The 21,158-nt window shown below is 43.6% G+C and overlaps 1 protein-coding gene across 4 annotated transcripts in view; it reads right to left on the reverse strand.

Moving 5' to 3' along the window:
• The window catches only part of SEMA6A (semaphorin 6A), a 129,548-nt gene that overhangs the window by 34,917 nt on the left and 73,473 nt on the right, over positions 1-21,158 (reverse strand). For all 4 annotated transcript variants that reach the window (XM_043465853.1, XM_043465854.1, XM_043465851.1 and 1 more), the window contains 8 exons: positions 20,352-20,453; positions 14,278-14,368; positions 10,597-10,716; positions 9,810-9,898; positions 8,736-8,953; positions 4,846-4,977; positions 1,882-2,037; positions 300-476 (listed from right to left, as the gene is read on the reverse strand). In XM_043465853.1, coding sequence (XP_043321788.1) covers positions 300-476; positions 1,882-2,037; positions 4,846-4,977; positions 8,736-8,953; positions 9,810-9,898; positions 10,597-10,716; positions 14,278-14,368; positions 20,352-20,453 — 1,085 coding nt within the window. The remainder of the gene's footprint in view (positions 1-299; positions 477-1,881; positions 2,038-4,845; positions 4,978-8,735; positions 8,954-9,809; positions 9,899-10,596; positions 10,717-14,277; positions 14,369-20,351; positions 20,454-21,158) is intronic.

Consider the following 21,158-nt stretch of genomic DNA (forward strand, 5'->3'; position numbering starts at 1 on the left):
GCCACCACCTGACACCCCTGCTCCCAGCCTTTGAGGTTAGATCTCTTCATCTAATCTAACTGAAGAAGCAAAGGATCCTTATGTGTGCACCCACATACATACATATGTGTTTACCTAGATAAACGCACACATTAGCAGCAAGGAGAAAGTAATGCTTTTAATGTATGAAAGGATTTTTACAAATAATGCTAAAAGTCATCTAAAATGCATAAAATCTAAGCCTACCATGATTTCTCTGAATGGAAAAGATAATAACGTGACAAATAATTACTAGAAAAAGAACCAAACATTCTACGCACTTTTCAGGATTGTAAACGCTCATCTCCTCCAGGAAAAGGCTGTCATTTAGGAAACCACTGTTTCCTGTCCTGGCCAAGAATTTCAAGATGATTCCCTTCTCGGATCCCAGGAAAACCACAGTGTGGTTCTGATATGGGCCAGCAGCGGTGTCCACCGCAATTTTGGTCAGGCGGTATCTAAAATGACAGGATCACATTTTTTATATCTTTGTTGGTCTTTCATTAACGTGTCCCCCTTTTCCACTTCAAACAATTGTGATCGAGCTTTCTAGTAAGAATCTCAAGAAAAATATATGCATATAAATAATGCTCTCAAGCTGTTCTGCTCCTTTATTTCCATATGTAGAGCATTAGTATGGTTCCAAGGGGAGGAAAGAGGTATGTATGTGCAGAAGCCAAGTTACATAATAAATACGTAGCCATACCATCTGAAACCACTCAGCAATTATCGCTTCCATGAGCAAGAAGGAGAGACTGATGTCTTCTATGAAGAGGGGAAGAAATAAAGTGAACTCATTTAATATTTTACACTAACCACTAACGTTTCACAGAATACTGAAAAGAAAAGCCCTGGCTACCATTTTTCCACACTCTTCCTCTGAGATGCCAAGACTTGTCAATAAAACGTCAGGTTGGGAAGATTTTGGATTGTGTACAGAGGGGTTGAGATTTCTGAAGGATGGGGGGGAGGGGTAGAGTGTGAATGGCACTGTTAATAAATAAAAGGATATATAAGCCAAACAAAATTCATTTAAAGCCAAAGGTAAAGAGCATTAGTCCTTATCATCCTCTTGGGTAAGTCCTACATGGCATCTTCCTTCTCTAAAGTCCCACAGCAGTTCAACAGTCCATGGATACCCTTTTCTCTGTAAGCAGTGTGGCAGGAACTGGAAAACATGGACTCTTCTGCAAGTTATGGACCATGGTTTCCATCTTACGGGCAAGAGCTATTATAGTACTTTGTGCGTGCAAAGTTGCTTCAGTGGTGTCTGACTCTTGTCGACCCCATGGACTGTAGCCTGCCAGACTCCCCTCTCCATGGGATTCTCCAGGCAAGAATACTGGAGTGGGTTGCCATGCCCTTCTCCAGGGAGTCTTCCTGACCCAGGGATTGAACCCAGGTCTCCTGCATTGTAGACAGATTCTTTACTGTCTGAGCTGTCAGGGAGGCCTGTGTGACAGCTAACAATTCAGAGACAGTGCTCAGATGGAATCTGCAGCATGTTTTGCAACCACAACAAACAAACAGGTGTGTACATCCATTGACTGATTGTCTTCATGCTCCTCTACTTGAACACACGTGGAATTAACCAGCTAAGGCAAAGGAGACAACTTTGTTTCCTCTAATTGCTGGCCCGGGTCCAGTTACCCTGAAACTCTCTGAACTGTGTTTTCACTGGGAATGTAGTTATGGGGGTTTGGTGGCATCCATCCAACCGCCCAGGACTTCAGAACTGAGCCCAGGCCTGGATGACAGAAGGGGTTCGTGGCACTTCAAATCATGATCCACCGATGACAGGTCCAATGATCATGGGCGGCAACAGGGGAAATCCAGTAAGGACGCGGTTTGCCTGACACTCACCTGACCATCGTCCTCAGGAACCATGGCCTGTTGATGATGGATGGAACGGCCTCATCCATGAGCGGGTGCGTTTTGATGAAATTCAAGGTGTCATCAGGAAATTCATTGGAGGTGGTGTATTTTTCTAAGGAGGAAGAGCCGGCACAGCAGCCTGGCCTATAAAGAAACAAAGGAAGAGAGCATCTATCACGCTTTATGGCAAATTCTTTGAATGAGCTGCTTCTCTGTGCAACTCACATGAGGGAAAATAGACTTGAGGCTCAGAATAGGAAGCTGAACAATGCATAATGCCACCAAAAAATATGCTTAGATTGCCTTGGGCCGCCTCCGCGCTCCATAGAGAAGCCTGAGCCAGGACCGTTCAGCCTTGGCTGAGAGCAGCCGGGTTTCCCCGCCAGAAACACAAACAAACCCCATAAACAGTGATGGAGCTCGAAACAAATGAGAGTTTTGAAACAAGTGAGACATTTGCACGTCTCTGGGACTGCTCTGCCTGTCCTAAAACCCTGCTAGGAGTTCTGGAGTTTCCACAGAAGGAGACAACTGGGCTGACTTTTTCACAAATGTAGAAAACAAAGGTGTTCAAAAAGTCACTGGCCTTATGTAACCTGCTTTGTGGTGGTGGTTTAGATGCTAAGCCGTGTCCGTCTCTTTTGCGACCCCACGGACTGTAGCCCACCAGGCTCCTCTGTCCATGGGATTTCTCAGACAAGAATACTGGAGTGAGTTGCCATTTCCTTCTCCAGGGGATCTTCCCAACACAGGGACTGAACCTGCATCTCCTGCTTGGCAGGCAGATTCTTTACCACTAAACCTACCTGCTAGACTCAGTATAACCCTCTCTCATTACCAGGAGGTCAGGGAACCTTTTGTTTTTTATTGCTTTCATTTGATTTGGGTAGGCATGAAAAGCCAATTACACTGAAATTCTCATCTGAAAAGTCATTTTAAAACACGCTGAACGATGACACTGAAGATTGGTTTCTAAAAGAAATGACATGGTTTCAAGAGTCAAGGTACACCTCAGCAAAGTCAGATTAGGGAGATACTAGCGCCAGTCTTGTCCAGACTGCTGGCCTCCCCTCTGGTGCAGGAGAGAAAAGCGGGCCCTGACAGCACTGGCAGGATCTAGCCCTGGGCGCATGCTTTCATGGCACTAACCCAGCCAGTCAGGGAAAGCATCCTGCTGTCTGTAAGAGGGACAGGCCAGCACGCGGAACGATGACCAGTGGAAAGTCACTTAAAGTATGCGTCCTGCTTGCCTGGAAGGTAGTCAACACTCCTTCAGAGAATCCACCTGACTTAGAGACTTTGACAATTCACCTGAGGTTGCCAGGGTATATTTTTTACAATTAGCCTGTTTTCCTTTAGTAACAGAGAAGGCACATGCCAGATGATTCAGGGGATGAGAAAGGATGGATCATAGGGGTTTCTGCCCTGGGTACAGTGATTCATATTATCTAAGGTAGTTCAATTCAGTGAATTGGGTTAGGTATTTTTGGGGGGATGGAATTGGATGTTGGAGGAAAGAGTTGGAAACCAAAAAAGTTTAAAAGACATTGGGTTTCCTTCCACAGATTCAGTGGAGGGAGCTAACATACAGGGATGTTTCTGTATTTTCATAATGTAGGTTTCAAATGCTGTAGGCGTCAGACACGACTGAGTGACTGAACAACAAAGGGAGGTATGCTGTGTGTGGACCATAAAGAGGGTAGGCACAGGGCCGGGAGAGGGGTTCATCCTGTCCCAGTTAGAGAAATGAATGAACTGGTTTGTTGTTCAGTCACTCAGTTGTGTCCAACTCTTTGCGACCCCATGGACTGCAGCATGCCAGGCTTCTCTATCCTTCACCATCTCCTGGAGTTTGCTCAAACTCATATCTGTTGAGTCAGTGATACCATCAAACCATCCCATCCTCTGTTGCCCCCTTCTCCTCCTGCTCTCAATCTTTCCCAGCATCAGGGTCTTTTCCAATGAGTTGGCTGTTCATATCAGGTGGACAAAGTATTGGACTGGTTTAGTGTATAGATTTGATGGAAATTACACAGGACCAAAAGTCTCTAGATTGTCTCTGGACAATAGGTTCCCCGTGAAAGCACTTTTGGGGCATGTTTTGAGGATGAGGGAATCTATGATACATCCGGACCCCAAACAGACTAGAACCCTCAGACCAGAGACATTCTAATAATGGCGCACTGCACCTGCTGGTCCCTACCTGCCCTTAGCCCGGGATTAGCTCTGATCCAGTCTAGTCACAGAATCCAGCGAACATCGGTAATATTTTACATTTTATTAAGGCTGAAAGACATGGGTCTCTGTGAAACTGAAGGGAAGCAGGGAGAAATGGTGGAAGTCATCTCCCCAGCAGCTTGCACAACACACTCTGTACCTCTCCGGGCCTCAGTTTCCTCAGCTATAGACCACTGGGGCTCCTGGGGTGGATGGCTCCTGTCATCCAAGGATTACAGTGGATAATCTACAGATATAGAATCTAAGTGAAAGACTAGAGAGTCACTGTTTTGAATATAACTTGGGTAATTTGGGGTTTTGGTTAAGGGAATGAAGGTAAATGGCCTCATAGGCCTTTCTGTTGTGTTGGCATTTGTATATGCCAGCATGGAAGGCCTGGTGTGCAGTTGATAACATGCTCATTGTGTGTGTGCTAAGTTGCTTCAGTTGTGTCTGACTCTTTGTGGCCCCGTGGACTGCAGCCCTCCAGGCTCCTTTGTCCATGGGATTCTCCAGACAAGGATACTGGAGTGGGTTCCCATGCTCCTCCAGGCATACTCCTCCAGGGTATCTTCCAGTCCCAGGGATTGAACCCATGCCTTTTACGTCTCCTGCATTGGCCGGCGGGTTCTTTACCACTAGTGCCAACTGGGAAGCCCAAGATACTCATTATCACGGGAGCTAACTGCACCACTTCTGGAAATTTAAAAGAGCCTGATAAACATGGGCACATACCTGGGCTTAGGCACGCGTTCATCAGGAACTGGTGTCCATGTGGAATCTGGAGACTTCTGTTCTTTGAATCTCCCAGTAAAGACATTGGCGATGTCATGCATGTCATAGGCACATACTGCAGACCCAGGGATGCTGTGATGGGGCATTTCATACAAAGTGTTACTTATGCAACAGTTCTGCATGCCGTTTGGAAAACATACACCAAACAAACTTCCCTAGTACTGGCAGTTGAAATTTAATGTTCATACCCTGAACACTATAAATGTAAAAGGATCCTAGTGCATAAGGAGAATGTTTCAGTGAATCAAATTTGCCTTACTGGTCTTAAAGAAAGGGCTAGTTAAAGCAAAATCATAGGGAAAAAACCCCTTTTTTGGTCTTGTGTCTGGCACTGCTTTTATTTATAAAGGAGGAATGGTTGACTTGGTGATTTTCAAGTTTCATGAATTTCCTGAAATTAATTACCAGTCTTTAAACCAAAGATAAAATGTTTGGGCAACATTCTGCATCTCTGATATTGGTAAAAGTTTGAAGTAAAAGTGCCCCTGCTGTCCACATATTCCTTCTTTGAATTTGGCTTCTCAAGTCAAGGACATCAGTAGTGAGAATGTATGTGTGAGGAACCCAAACATATTTTATGTTAGTCACTGTACACTGCAAATTTTACTTCCTGTTTATTTGCATAAGACTAAACAGTTTAAATCTCTAAAGCACCAATGCTTTGCAAATAAAATGCTCAATTAAGTGCTAAATAATAATAACATCAGTAATCTCTACCTATAATTATATTCTTGCCTGGCACTCCTGGAAGGACTTTGGGGTTGTTTTTCATCAATGGTGAGAAGACATGAATTATTCATTCATCTAGGTACATTACTTGAACCTGTGTTTGTTTCTATGGTTGTTCCTTGATTTTGATCAAATAAATTTTAGGTACTGGCTGTCCAACAGTTTGAATCAGGCTTTGAGATAGTGGATCACTGCACACAGAAGCACCCAAGGCAAGACACAGGTGCTCGGCAGCATCAGCAGCATGCAGGGCAGGGAGAATGATTTGGCCTGGATTTTGCACATGTCGAAAGGATATGGAAAACACTCTGTGTATGATTAGGAGAATTTTATGCCATCTTTAATTTCATAAAGTAATTATTGAAGTATTACTAAGAAAGTGAGAAATGGGGGAGGATTAGAAAGCTTATTTAAAACAGAGTGGCAGGATAAATTTTAAAGTATGTAGTGTGTGTGTGTGTGTGTGTGTGTGTGTGTTTGTGTATTATTTACAATATTAAGTCTGTAATAAGACAGTGATGTCCATTTGTTTTGAAACTTCAGCGCTCCTAACATTATTTAATTTTGTAAGACTCTTTTCACATCTCGCTCTCCTAAAAGTAAGAGATATACACATTTACTTTAAATATTAAGAAAAAAAGGATAAATTTTGAAGTATTTTATGAGGCACTTCATAATCGCTAAAGATACCCTAGGGTTTATAATCTTCCTAATGTTAGAATCATGTGTAAAATCCTTTCTTTTTTCTTCCCTACTTTATCCCCTCCCTTTATTCCCATCTTCTGTTCATTCAGCACATATTTATGGAATCCCCAGTCTCAAGCAGTGAATGCTAAGTAAATAACAAACCGTGCTCTCAGCTGATTCACAATTCAGTGTGGCGGCAAGCAACAAGAGCAGTGATAATAATAATAACAGCAACAACTTTCCAAGACCATCTGGTAAAGGCAATATATATGAAAGGCTTGTGCAGAGTTCCAGGGGATGTGATTGGAACTGAGCCTTGGAGCATTCCCAGGAGTTCAGGGGGCAAGCAGATAGGTTGGGGGAGCAGACTTGGTGAGACAGCAGGGTGTGAGTTCGGTCAACCCTCTGCACTGGAGGAGGAGCCGACACCTGGCCATGATGGGCTTCCATGCCATGCCAACAAGGGAGCTGGGCTTTATCTTCAGGGCAAGAGGAGCCCCTAAAGGGTTTGAGACAACCTGACGTGATGGGAGTGGGAATGTGTGGAGAATGGGGTGGAAAGGGATGAAACCAGAGGGAGTAGTCAGAGAGGGGCTATTGTTTATAGATGGAAGGCTGGTCTGCATACTTTTGCCATTTTCTGATATTACTGACCAAATATGATTTCTGAGACTGCATTAGCATGCACTCATTGAATGTCTCCTAGGGACCTTTAAAGAAAATTCTTTAAATGGAGTGTGTGTAATATTTAGGAATCTACTACTTTGTTGTAATCACAAAGTAACTCATTTTCTCAAAAAACGTTAAAAAAAATTGGAAATGTGCTCTGAAATTCCACCAGCACTTACATTCCTATGTTCCAGAACAATCTTCTTTTTCAACACTCCTAGATACATGGGTTCCAAAGTACAAGCAGTTAAGGTCTGAATTTTTACATCTTTTCTATTCTGAAGTCTAAAAATTCCTTCAGATGGTCACAACTTACTTAAACATAACTAAATACTTTTTGCTGTAATATAGGTTTATGTTTCCTTATATCTTCAATGGGGAACTCTTGACCCTTGCCCTCTGTATAATTGAGGAATGTTATTTCATCCTTCAGTCTGCTCTGTTGTGGGCTTTACCCAGTTCTTAGGCATTTTTTCCTAGGCTGTCCTCCAGTCTCATCAGGTATGTTCCTGTCATCTAGCCATTCATCAGGTTCTTCAAAATCTTTGTAAAAAGTATAATCCAAAACAAGACAGTGTATTCCTAGCAGAAGCTCAGAGAGAACAGACAGAATTGTACATAGTCTAGTGCAGGTACTTCAATTTCTTGGCCGCGGCCAGAGTGCGGATCATTTCCACAGGAGAGTGCTAGGACTCTGAGGTCTGGGAGAGCCGAGTTCCAGGGAACATGGTGTCCCTCTTCCTCTATTTTTGAGTCTCCACACGTGTCCACTGCTCCAGGAACAGTTATTAGTGTCATTTCATAGCTCAGTGTCTTAGCTTAAATAAACACAAAAATACGAATGAATGGGCTGAGACTCAGTATTTCTCAGTACAATGTTTGATGACTTGTAAATCCTCAGGGGTGGTGGTGGTGGTGGTGCTCAGTCACGTCCAACTCTTGTGACCCCATGGACTGTAGGCCACTAGGCTCGTCTGTCCGTGGGATTTCCCAGGCAAGCATACTGGAGTGGGTTGCCATTTCTTGCTCCAGGGGATCTTCCGGGCCCAGGGATCAAACCTGCATCACTTGCATTGCAGGTGGATTCTTTAGTACTGAACTACCAGGGAAACCTAAATCCTCAATAGAACCCTCCAGAATCAGATAGTGGTGCTGTGGTTGGGATTCTGGTTCCTCTGACAGGATGATAACCAGGTGGGATGCCAGATGGACTCATCTACTTCCTAAATTTCACTGTGCAGCATTTTAATACATATCCAGTGTTTTTACTTCAAAAATTACTGATCTAGTCATAGAAATATTAAAAGTCAAATAAAATGTTAGGTGACCTAGAAAAGAGGAACATTCTTGAGTGCCAGAGCTGCTGCTTCTATCTGTGGACTACCTGGACCAGACAGTGTAATTAAACTCGGTTTCCTCAAGTGTAAAAAGAAGGCAACGGTATTCACTTTTCAAGATAATTAGAGGGGTTGAGAAATAACACATGAATAGTGTTTCTGTCCCAGACATCTGAAAAGAAGATATTGGTATAATTTATCTCATTACTTTCTCCAAAATTCTACTCTAACAGCACTTATACCGATTATCCATTTGTGAATGAAGACTGAGTGTTAAGTCCTTGTTAGTTATAAATAGTGAATGGCAGTGTTTCCATCAGTTGCAAATCTTGTGTATTAGACAAGAGCCTCTTGGGAAAAGGAAGCCGGGAAGGACTGATGAAGTCCGCACCGCCAAGGCATGGTTACCTGTTATAAGGTGTGGAGAAGGTTGCCAGGACAACATCACGGCCATGAATACGAATCACGTCGGTAACTGCCTGCAGGATGTTGAAATAAAAATGGGAGTCCCCGGGAACGGAGCAATTGAGGCGAGCCTTCAGGAAAGAAGTCCACTGCTTCTCCAGGACTCTCTGAGACCCTCCCATGTCATTCTTACAAACCTGAGCCACCCTTGGGAAAACTACCTGCAGAGGGAAAATGCGGAGAAGAGGAAATGCACTTACTTTGCATGGAGATCTTGGTAGAATTTACCTTTCTTAGAAAAATAGAAACAGAACAACAAGATGCTTAATTTAATCCTGTGTTTCTAAAATCAGTGGCAAGAAAAAAGGGAAAAACTCAGCATTGGAACAGCATGTTTTGAAAGATAAGGCTGTGGCATTTAATACAGAACCATAAATCCTTCAGGGGATCAGCTCCCAGGCACATACACTCATTTCCATACAGACTGCTTAGCCTTTTATTTCCTCAAACAAAAGCACACTTTGTATGCGCCATCTCTGCCATCCTCCCTGGCTGCCTCTGGGCCCTGCCTCTCATGCCCTGAATTCCTCTGACTGTGCAAGTCACCCTGGTATCGAATTTGTGCCCTCCAACTCAGTGGTCTTGATCCGCTCTCTGGTAGAAATAATCGAAATAGACATCCCTTAAGTCTTCTATTGCTTTTTGCAATGAATACAGTCAAGACCCTGGGTTTGCTTATAGGTATTGAATAGTTACTTTCTCTCTGTAGAGCAGCTCAATTTAAAACAAAACAAAACAAAACAAAAAAACTTGATGAGTAGACCTGGAAACCACATCTTTCTTAGAATACTTGAAACTCATCTGTTTATTAAGTTTTCAGTGTATTTAAGAGGTTTTCCCTGTATTCTGTTACTAATCAGAAAGAGCATATAGGGGTTCAAGGAAGCAAAATGTTTCACTTCCACCAATCTTTGTTGGGTCTTCTCAAAATGATGACCTTGTCCTTAGATTTATGGTTTCATTTCCAAGCCATTCATAACCACATTGACCCCATATTAAGACATTCTCCCCTCTTACCTTTCCCATGCTGTTGTACTCCACTGCTATTTCCCTAAAGAAGAAGTAGATGTAGTCTCCATAGTCTACCGCTTGGACAAAATACGGTTCTGTGGACAAATGGGCACTTTAATTGGGGGCGTGTCACACAGAGTTAAAAGAACTGCAATCGGTTGCAAGCAAAGACATGTTATGAAATAACATTGTAGGGCCATTAGACATTTGGTTAACACTAACCATTTCTAGTGACTTTACACATGCAAGTGCTTAGTGATTTCCAAAAGCATTTAAGCTTACAGATTTAATCTTTCAGAAGCAGTTGCAATGAACAATGAAGAATAAATGAGTTTTGCATATCTCTGTAATTTTATTTTCTACAATACAAGGCTCATATTACAGAACAGATTTTGTACACATTGCCTTGTCAACCTTGACTCATTCGGGTTGTGAACAGCTTTTTTCCTGTTCCCCACCACCTCTAATTCCCCGTTCCCTTCCATGAATGAAGTGTTTTGTTTAGTTGTTTTCATGTGGGACTTTGGAATGAGAGCTTGAAGCAGGAAAGATGAATGTAATGTATTCTATTATAGTGGTGTTGGTAGTTTTGATAATACTCCAGAAACTCAAGGGAAGTGAACAGGGGAGGTAATAAATCAACTTGGGGCAAGAGATGCAATTTCCACCTTCCTGTCTGTGAGAAGCCATTACTAAAATGAAACTACAATCTGGACCATTCAGACGCTAAATCTCCTTCAATATATATATCTCCCCCGCCACACCTCCTTTCTTTTTTTAATTGTTTGTTCACCTTTTAACCATTTTGAATCATGCTTGACGGTCCGTAGGGTTGGGCTATCTCCGAGACTCCGGTAGATGACTGCATCAATGGCAAGGAAGTCTGTCACTGTAGCAGAGTATAGTTTTCCATCTTTGAAGAGAAAGATGAGAGGAGAATATGGTTAGAGCAAGATGGTGGGCATGGGGGAATAATAGAGACATCCCCCACCTGGCTTTGCTATATCAGGCAAATAAGATAGGACAACTGGGACAAATCCAAGAGTCACTAGGGAAATACTTGGCCCACATTCCTAACCATTGGGATCACGAGAGATGAAACATTTTTCATTTTTAAATTGCATGGCAATTTCTAAGCAGCAGCAGCTCAGGGAACAGGGTAAATGAAAAATGTTGTTTGCTTCACTCCATTAGATGGACCTTGACTGAAATCTCAAGGCCAAGGCCCCTTGGACACTGTAGCCACCACCATACCGTGGTACACTGGATTAGGTAGGAGCCCCGGGAAAGAGAGAGGCTGATTGTATCACCAGAAAAATTTAAGTGCAAGCAGAAGTAAGCAAGTCTGCAGCCTAAGCAAGTGAGGGAAGTTGAAGAAAGAGGATTTGTAAGCAAAAAAGAGCTGACTAAAATTGCTACATGTAATCATACTCTGATTAAAAACAAGAAAAAAAAGAAGATTGGTATGTGTATCTTTTCTGAGTCTCTGCTCCTCTTTACCTCAATCAGGAGAGCCACTAAGTCCTACGGATCTAGCTTTCCATTTAAGAGATACTTGTTTCAGTATTTCCAAAGTCTCAAACCGAGAACATTCTGATATACAAGAAGCCAAAATAAAGAAGGGGAAGGGATGATGCTGAGTTCAAACTGGACTTTTCTTTAAGAATTCATGCTCTTTGGGACTTCTGCTTGAGGATACATCCAAGGCAAAAGAGAGACAAGATGATTGAAAATGAATCCTTAAAATTTTTGGTTCTTTTGCTGGATTAGCAAGCATTCTTTACACAGATAATCAAATGGGCTGTTCTGGAATAGTAAAATCTGTGTAGATGAAATGGAAACAATAATTATATTCAATATAAAAAATAGCTTCCTTTGGCTCAGCTCTAATGGGTTACCTGTCTTCATTAATTGTGGTTTCCAGAGCCTCTTCAGAAGTGGCTTATATACATCACAGTTCTCTTGAAGTTCTAACCCTCGTGCGATAAGCATATGGTTCTGTTTTAAATAAACATACCTAAGCAAAGTCTTTGAGGTCTGTTTTTGGTCTTAACTGATATTTGCTCAGTTTCAGGTAGAGCTGTCTTCATATCTACATTATTGGCAGTCATATATCTGTACGTGTTGACCTTCTGGGTTAGATTTTGGCTGTAGACAGCAAAGCTTTCTATTGACACACATGCGTCTGCAAAAATCACAATTTTTCTTATAGAATCATAGCTCCGGGTCATATGGATATGCCTGAGGAGGAGAGGACAGTGGGAGCTGTGTGTGTGTGTGTGTGTGTGTGTGTGTGTGTGTGTGTGTGTATACTGCTGGTGAACACTCCTTCATACTTTGTTTTACATTTTAAACTGGGTATCTTTCCAGAACTTTTACTTGTAAAATAGAGTACTATTTTGTCACTCTTGGTAATATGACAACTATTTAGGGGCAACAAGTATCTTCTGTTTATAATGGTGGAAGTTTTAAGAGCTTTCAAGCATTGCAGTGAACATGGATTCAGATACACCTTCTGCAGCTGCTAGATGGTTTCATGGGGCTTGCTCTTGGAAGGTTGGTGGCCTTAGAAAACTCCTGTTCATTCTCCTCTTTCTGCCTTGGGCTGCTCCTTTTTCATTAGTAAATTTACATTCTCCACTGCAGTCCACAACCTCCATTACTCTATTACTAACGCAGGTTCCAAGTGTCAGAAAAGTGCTGCAGCAGAAATTAGGCACTTAAGAATATAATTCTCAAGCACTCTTTCCAGCGGCGTTGCCCCTACCCATACTTACAAACAGATTTACATGACTTTGTGTTTCTTACAAGGCTGCTTGCTAGGAATGCTCTACCTTTGGAGGAGAACCTGAGAAACCTTTCCTTCTTAACTTGGCACAAACTGCCTCTTCAGTTTTTGACTGCAGATTTGGGTTCACAAATGATGACACTGAGGATATGGTTCAAGGAGCTGATCTTTTTTCATAATTAAAGCCCTAAAGTTCCTCATCAAGCTAGGATGCGCCAGGTTTTAGCTGTGGTGATGGAAATTATAGCTAACTGCTTTATTACATTTCATAACAATCACTATTATACCAATACTTCTCCCTACACCCACCTCAATGAGCACAGCTGGCAATGAATTCCACAAAAATCCCCATCTGAAAGTCATGGCTTATTTGCTTTCATTCTATATCCTTTGCAATGGAAGGAAGGAGTAGCAATGGGGAGTGTTGGTCAACCTCTGATCATCAGCATCATCCCTTCAGCCACTACAGTTCTATCAGAGACAGGCATGTAAGCTCATGAGGTCATGATATTTGAGAAGATGTGCTGGTAACCAAGAGAGCTTCCAGAAGCTTCCTTTTGCCTCTTTCCTTCTCCCTTCTATATGTAGACAAGGGGATGCGTGTGCATGCTAAGTTGCTTCAGTCACGTCTGACTCTATGCAACCTTATGGACTGACTGTAGCCTGCCAGGCTCCTCTGTCCATGGGATTCTCCAAGCTAGAATACTGGAGTCAGTTGCCATGCCCTCCTCCAGGGGAATCTTCAAAACCCAGGGATCAAACCCACATCTCTTAAGTGTCCTGCATTGGCATGTGGGTTCTTTACCACTAGTGCCACCTGAGAAGCCCAGACAAAAGGATATGTAGCCCTAATTGAGACCCAACAGCCATCCTATGACTGTGAGAACAGCCAGACTCCCTCAGAGAAAGAAAGAAAACTGAGCAGAGAAATGAAAAGGACCTGCGTCCTGGATGAGATGAATGAGTTGTTGAATCAAAGCCACTCCAAAGTCTACCCCACCTTAAATATTCAGTTCACACCGGGGGTTTGAGGTGGGATTTTCTATTACTTCAGCCCAGACATGCCCTCACCAGTATGCCACATGTTCAGCGCAAACTTGTTACTCTTTCTGAAGGCAGAGAAGTATGGGTAAGCATGGCAAAGACTTGTCTTAAGAAGTGAGGAGAGAAAAAAAAAAGAAGCAAGGAGATCAAACCAGTTGATCCTAAAGAATCCACCCTGAATATTCACTGGAAGGACTGATGCTCAAGCTGAAGCTCCAATACTTTGGCCACCTGATGTGAAGAGTTGACTCACTGGAAATGACCCTGATGCTGGGAAGGATTCAAGGCAGGAGGAGAAGGGGATGGCAGAGGATGAAATGGTTGGATGGCATCACTGACTCAATGGACATGAGTTTGAGCAAACTCCAGGAGATAGTGAAGGACAGGGAAGCCTGCCTGACGTGCTGCAGTCCATGGGGTCACAAAGAGTCAGACATGACTGAGTGGTTAAACAACAACGAAAAAAAAAAACACACCAAAAGTACAATTTCCATATGAATTTCAAATGGAAAAGGCATTCTTAGTTACAGTAGTCACCAGAGAATCAAAGGACAACTGTGACTCTGCGAATCCTCCAGAGCCACAGGCTGAGCCCACGAAAACAAATGCAATGAGGAGAAATCAGGAAATCAGGTCGTTTACCTGCAAACAGTGCGATATTGGCATGTTTGGCATCGTAAGGGCATCTGGCCATTCCGCTAAATTCATCACCCACAGGTTCCAAAGTATCCATCTAAATGAAATAATAGGACTAAATTAGGAACAACAACCGACAGTAATGACAGCAACTAATATTTACAAAGCACTTAATTTTTTGAGCAATTTATATGCCTGGTGCAAATAATGCTCAAATACCCTCTGAGGTTAAGTCTTTTGGTTTCAGATGGGGAAGCTGACGTTGACAGAGATTAAGTCACTTGACCAAGATTCTGTAGCTAGGAGAGTCAGAAGAATCAGTCATGTCTGCTTGACTCAGAACCATGACAATAAAGAGATTCCCATATCCTCCTAGAATGCTAGAGAAATAAGCATCTTTTTCCTTGGAAAAGGGATTTCTGATGTATTCAGCAGGAAAACATATTCCCCCACCCCCTAGAATTATCTGCTAATTCTAAGCCATGAACTCTACAGAGAATGACCTCAGTTTTGGTTTTGTTTTGCCAGAGGAGTCTTGCCTTTGTGGGTTAAGTTCTAGGAGAAGACTCTGGAATTCTTTCTCAGGTTACCTGCTAGAATAGCATGGCATCAGCAAGCATGAAGAAAAACACGGATGCAAGCAGAGCTCAGGAGGCCTTTGCGCCTACTTCAGAAACATGTCTGAGCCTCAGATTGTGTAGACGAGAAAGAGAGGCCCAGAAGCTGAGAGGCTCCCATGGGCCCCAGATATGAGCAGTGTGCTTGCCTCGTGACTCCCAACTCCTCGTGCCCAACCCAGACTTGTTCCTGGTCACCTGAGTATGTTTAGTGAAGGAAAAAGGAAAACTAACTGTCTTTTAAAAGGGCAGATTGCATACGAAAACTTGGATTTCTTGCATCTTTTGAACATGTGGGTAAGGCAATTCAGGCCCTTCTCAGCCAAGTGGCAGCAAGCTATAGTTGAGTAACGGCTACCCCTGCCATTTTCTTCAGATCGGCATATAGTCTCTCGCACCAAGACCCCTTTACCCATAGATTGTATTGACATCCTGCTTGCTTCACTCCTACAACTTACCTGCCTGGCTCATAGGCATTTGCAGGTGAGGCAAAGTCTTACCAGCTGTTCAACAAATTCATTTCCCTTTCCTCCATATCACACTAAACTACATTTCCCATCCTCCCTTGCAGTCAGGTGTGATCACATGACTGAGCTCTGGCCAGTGGGGTGGGAGTATAAGGCTCTGCCCCCACCTCTAGGTCTTGCCCCAGAAAACCTCCCCAGATCCTCCACTCTTGCTCTCTTTCCACCTTCTTCCCTTCTCTTTTCATCTTCTTCACTGGATCTTACAGAGGATCCAGTGGAGAATTCCAAGATCCTAGGAGATCGCAGGAGATGGCAGACATATAAGCAGGACGGAGCTGGCTTTCTGAATAACCTCTCAGAATAGAAACTCTCTGACTGACCCACACTTGACTGTGATGTGAGCAGGAAATGAACCTCTTGATCAGCCGACAGTGCTTGGCCCATCTAGACCAATAACTCAGGGGTTCCTCTTACCCTCCCTTTTTAATCTCAGCATCACAAAGACCAAACAGTGATCTCCTCCACAGCACTAATGTTCTGACTCCTCTGTATTTCAGTCTTCTTTATGGTTTTAGGCTATTTTGTTTATCATCTGGCAGTGGCATAGTTTGACTCCAAATATGAAAATGGAAAGAAGACAAACCCAAGACAGCACTGAGGAAGGATCTGTGAAGTGCCCTTTAGCACTAAAATCAAAGTGCCTGGAGTTGCCGCCCAGGAAGAAAGAGCAAGATCCTTACTGAGCAGCCGCTAGTATAGTCCAATCAATTGTGCCCTTTGCCCTCAACTCACAGAAACTTTTCAAGGATAGGACAGACCTTTTCTATGTGCAACCACTTTGGGATCTCCCCCATCAAAGCCATAATGCTTCTTTAAACTGTGGCTGAGAATCACATAAAGCAGTTGTGTTAAAAACACATTTTTAGGAGAAAGATGTTCAAGTTAGACACCCTTTAAAGCAAATGTACTCTTCGCCGGCACATGTTTATGAAAGTCTTTTCCTAATATTTTAGCCCAACAAGAGCTTCCTGTTGAACTGCGACAGACTTTACAGCCATGAGTATTCAGAGTGATACCCGCTATACAGTGATGCAACAGAAATGCCGTTATCCCAAGCAGTTGCAGGCTGTGATCCTGCCCATGGCGAAACTATAATATAAGAGGGGGATATATTTTTAAAAATGTACCTATTTCTAAAAAAGCGGCCACAGCTATAGCTAGTCAGGGGCGGGAAGCAATGAGGAATTAATGTATTGGTTTGTGAATTTGGAAAGGTCCAGAGACAAGACAATGCCATGGTGAAATCCTCTTTCCCTGAAGTAAGAACTAATCCTTGTAGCAGTCATCAAATCTCAGACTTAACAATAGCCCCTGGGAAATTAAATCACTGTAGGGTAGAGATAATTATACTAAGAACCAGCCTGACTTGTGCAGAAGTTCAAGAGGTTTAGAAAACAGGAGGGAAAAGGTATGGAGTGTAGTTGTAGATTTATAATGGACAGCCTTCAGAATTCTTTCCCAGATAATCTTATTTGGGGCTCTAATCTCTCTAATATATTCAGCTTACTTCTGTTATAAAACTTGTGGAAGTCAGGGCACGGTGCAGAAGCAGAGACCAAAATTTTGTCACCTTCCTGCTTCAAAGTAGTTTCACTTCATGCTTCTGAACTCTGTGATTTGGGTCTTTCAGTGGAAGACTGGCTATTGTTTTTGCTTTGACCCTTTGGTCCTGATCTGGTGATTAAAAAGCACTTATGAGATAGGCTGTCCATTTTCTCTGAAGCCAAATACATTATGTCCCATGTCCTCGGGAAATTCCCAGTCTGCCCGGAGAGTCTAAAAACACTTTTCTGAGCAATGCCAAGCGTTCTCATTGCCATTCTCCATGCTAGGTGTATCCTGTCTGTCGTTCCTGAGAGGCCCTGGGCTCCTGGAACATGTCTCGGTAGGTGTGGCTAGAACAAGGGGAAGGTGAAGGCACTTCTTAGAGGTGGAGCACCTTGGGGAATGGAACACGTGCGGGAAGAAGGAGCTGGATCCCTTGCAGGCTGGGTAACACAGTGCCAAGGAAACCTGTAATTTGTCATAGGAGATAGGTCTCCAGCTAGGGAATTCGTTTGGATTTGTTCGAAGTATTCATCTTAATGAGTCCTAAACAATGACACACAGGGATGGAATATTAAGTGGCAGAATTAAAGTCAGAGCTCCAGTACACCGTTACTGGCTGAATGTTTGATTGACGGGCTGCCTCTTACCACCTGAATTAGCTCCTGTCCTTATGTGAAATTTTAATATCTAGTGATAGTATTTTTTTGCATTGTTGTTCAGTCATTAAGTCATGTCCAACTCTGCAACCCCATGGACTGCTGCATGCTAGGCTTCCCTGTCTTTCACCATCTCCTGGAGTTTGCTAAGACTGCTTAGACCTCAAACTCATGTTCATTGAGTTGGTGATGCCATCCAACCATCTCATCCTCTGCTTTCCTGGTGGCTCCGATGGTAAAGAATCTGCCTGCAAAGCAGGAGACCCGGGTTCGATCCCTGGGTTGGGAAGATCGGCTGGAGAAGGGAATGGCTGCCTACTCCAGTATTCTTGCCTGGAGAATTCCATGGACAGAGGAGCCTGGTGGGCTACAGTCCATGGAGTTGCAAAGAGTCAGACACAACTGAGTGACTAACACTTTCATATTTTTCACATTAGTTTAAACTTATAAAAATACCAAAAAAAAAAAAACCCCACGTTGAAAATATTATGTATCTTGATTACTAAGTTAAAAAAAAATTTATTTATGTATTTATTGGCTCTGGTGGGTCCTAGTTGCTGCAAGTGGGCTTTCTCTATTTACTATGAGGCAGGGCGAGGGGGTAGTCTCTAGTTGCCGTGTGCACTTCTCACTGCAGTGGCTTCTCTTGCTGTGGCTCACGGGCTCAGTAGTTGTGGCACACGGGCATAGTTGCTCCACAGCACGTGGGATCTTCCTGCACCAGGGATTGAGTTATTGCAAGGCAGATTCCTCACCACTGACCCCTGGGAAGCCCCATTACTGAATTGTTTTTGGTGCGCCCTCACATGTTGCACCTGATCGGAGTGCCTCCCTTGCCTCACTCTAGTGCTGGCGTGCTGGTGCCCATTTCCAAACGTAAGTGGAAGGTGAGCATGAGGGTAAAATAGATTCTCCCTCTGTCTCTGCTAAGGCACAGTCTTTTAAAACTGTCCAACCCAGGCTGGTGAGCCCTCTGGTCCTGACATCAGCCCATCATTTCTTTTCTCGTCCTTCACAGCTGCTAAGGTTTTACTTTATGCTGGTGACACCCAAATCTAGACATCCCGTGTCTCTCCCTAAATCCAGGGTGAGCCGTCCATCTTTTTGTTGATCTCTATCGTGTCCGGTAGGCATTGCCATCTGTGGGGCCAGGTGCACTTATCATATGCAAAATGGAACCCCCATGTTCTCATGGGGGGGTTCTTCTGTCACATGGGGGGTTCTTCCCGCCAGTCTTCTGTACTCCGTGTCCAAATTGATGGCCGGCCCATCCACCCAACCAGGAGATAGTCTCACAGTCGTTCTTAACTCCTCTCTCTCTTTATCCTGTGCTTCTTATTAATGAGTAAATCCTCCTTTTTTTAAAAAAATAGGATAATTGCCTACAGTGTTGTGTTGGTTTCTGCCGTACAACAACATAAATCCTCCTCGCTTTTGTCACTTCAGTATTTCCTGAGTCTCTTCTCTTCCCTTCATCCCTGGGGCCACCTACCTCTGCAGACTCTTGTTTATTGTCACTTGTCACTTCACGGTCCAACACTTTGGAACCAAATGAAGTTTCTCCAGCTCAGCAGACGGTTTCTTGCTCCGTGCCTTTGTTCATGCTGTTCCCCTATGTGGAATGCCCTGCTCCCTTCATTTGGTTACTTCTTCTTTAAGACCTAGGTTAGGCATTATCTCATTCACTGTTTACCCCGCAAAAAATGAACTGAACCCCTGTTTGGAGACACTATGTCAGGTTCACATCTGGGCAATCACAGAAGCTCGGGTTTCTCCTGGGCTGGGGTGTTCATGTTCCATATGTCCGGGCAACAGGAGGGAACACTCGAAGAGAGGGGTTGTCCAGCTCCTTCTGGAAGCTTTCCCTGACTCCTAGTCTCAGGCTGAAGTAAGCGCTTCTCTGCGATGCTTGCGTCATGCTCTGTATTATGCCGCCATGGCAGCAAACCCATGGATTGAAGTTTTTTCTCCCTGTCTGACTTCCCTAAGAATGGACGCCTCCTATCCGTCTTTGCAGTGTCTATTCCTAGTCGTGGGAGAAACTCAGTATGTATTTTCTGAACAAGAAAACTGAGGGAAGAGGGACAAGGAAAGGTAAAGATGTGGGGTCAAAACCTCAGGTCATTTTTACCTCTACTCCTTCAGTGACACCATTATCAGATGAACTAACTTGATTTATTAACGCTGCAAGGGTTAATCTTTTTCTCCTTTGCATGAAGGTCAAGATAAGTCAGACCATGGTCAAGTAAGCTGAGTTCTGAATGGAATTAAATTCCCGTGTTCTTGAAAATCTTACCTAGAGGAATGTCTACAGTTTCCAATGGCATGCTTTTGAGATCCCTTTTAAAATAGAAATCGTTCACAGTATAAGTGTGTTTTTGTGCTCAGAGAGGAGATGGTGGGGTGGGAGGGAAACGGAGAAAGGGAGAGAGAGGAAACCCACATGGTCTGTGGGGTACGCAGGCTGACATTCTGAACAATAGAGAATAGGGTCTTAACAGAAACGTACTTTGCTGGGTCGGCTCTTTAAAGCCATGTCAATCAATCCTGAACAAACAGGAAGCTTAGAAGCCTGCTCAGGATCAGTCATGTGGAGCACTACATTAAGTGGAACAAGCAAGAGGAACCCAGGTGGTGTTGAATTAACCCTCTTAGGTGACTGCGGGCACAATCACAGTAAATTATGAAATACCTCCGGGCCATGTGGTTCCAACAGACAAAACAACATTTACCTTATAGTTTCTGCAGGAAGGGTTGAAGGCATTGGTTCCACAGACGAACAAAGTATCGTCATTTTTCTTCAGCAGAACTTTAATAAAGTTGTGACACTCATCCTGAAAAACAGTTCAAACTTTTGGGTGTCCACTTTAGGGCAGAAACCCATTCAACCGTGGGCCATGATGTGCTGAGAGCAAAGTGAAAATGCAGGGGGCTGGGGAGTTCTCCTGTGAACAGTCCCGGCTCCTCCTTGTGTTTTTACCCCCAAGATGCTGCTGCTGCTGACAGTAACAACCGCTTTTCAACAGTAAATAAGAACAGGAGGTGTGTGTTTGTGCCACCAAAGGAAGGCAAGCCAGGACATAGCAGCATCCCATCACATTAATTTTAATGCCAGAGGCTCCAGAGTCCCCTGATACACAAGGTTCCCAGCTGAAGTGTGTTTTTATGTTGTTCTGTGATGGAAGGCACAGACCGCTTATGTCTGCGGCAGCCTTTCTGGGCTCTCCTGCAGACTCTGAGGGCTGTGGACCATAAGAGAAGTCCCAACAAGTGTGCTCATTAGAGTCAGCACAAGCCAGTTTGGGGTCCAAAGTCCCTGGTGCCCCCTAAATAGTTCATGATGCAGCCCTAGCAGCTGTCACACTGTTTCATCACATTAAAAGCAAACTGTTTTTTTGCAAATTAAAGCCTTCAATAAGTTGATGGAAGAAGCAATTACTGGGGGAAAAGGGACTAGCATGAGCCATTCCACATCACGGTCTGCGGCTGGAGATAACAGTCAAGAACTTAACCCAAAGTGGCAGCTGCAGAAGAAATGA

Source organism: Cervus canadensis, chromosome 4, assembly GCF_019320065.1.
Source record: "Cervus canadensis isolate Bull #8, Minnesota chromosome 4, ASM1932006v1, whole genome shotgun sequence".
NCBI lineage: Eukaryota > Metazoa > Chordata > Mammalia > Artiodactyla > Cervidae > Cervus > Cervus canadensis.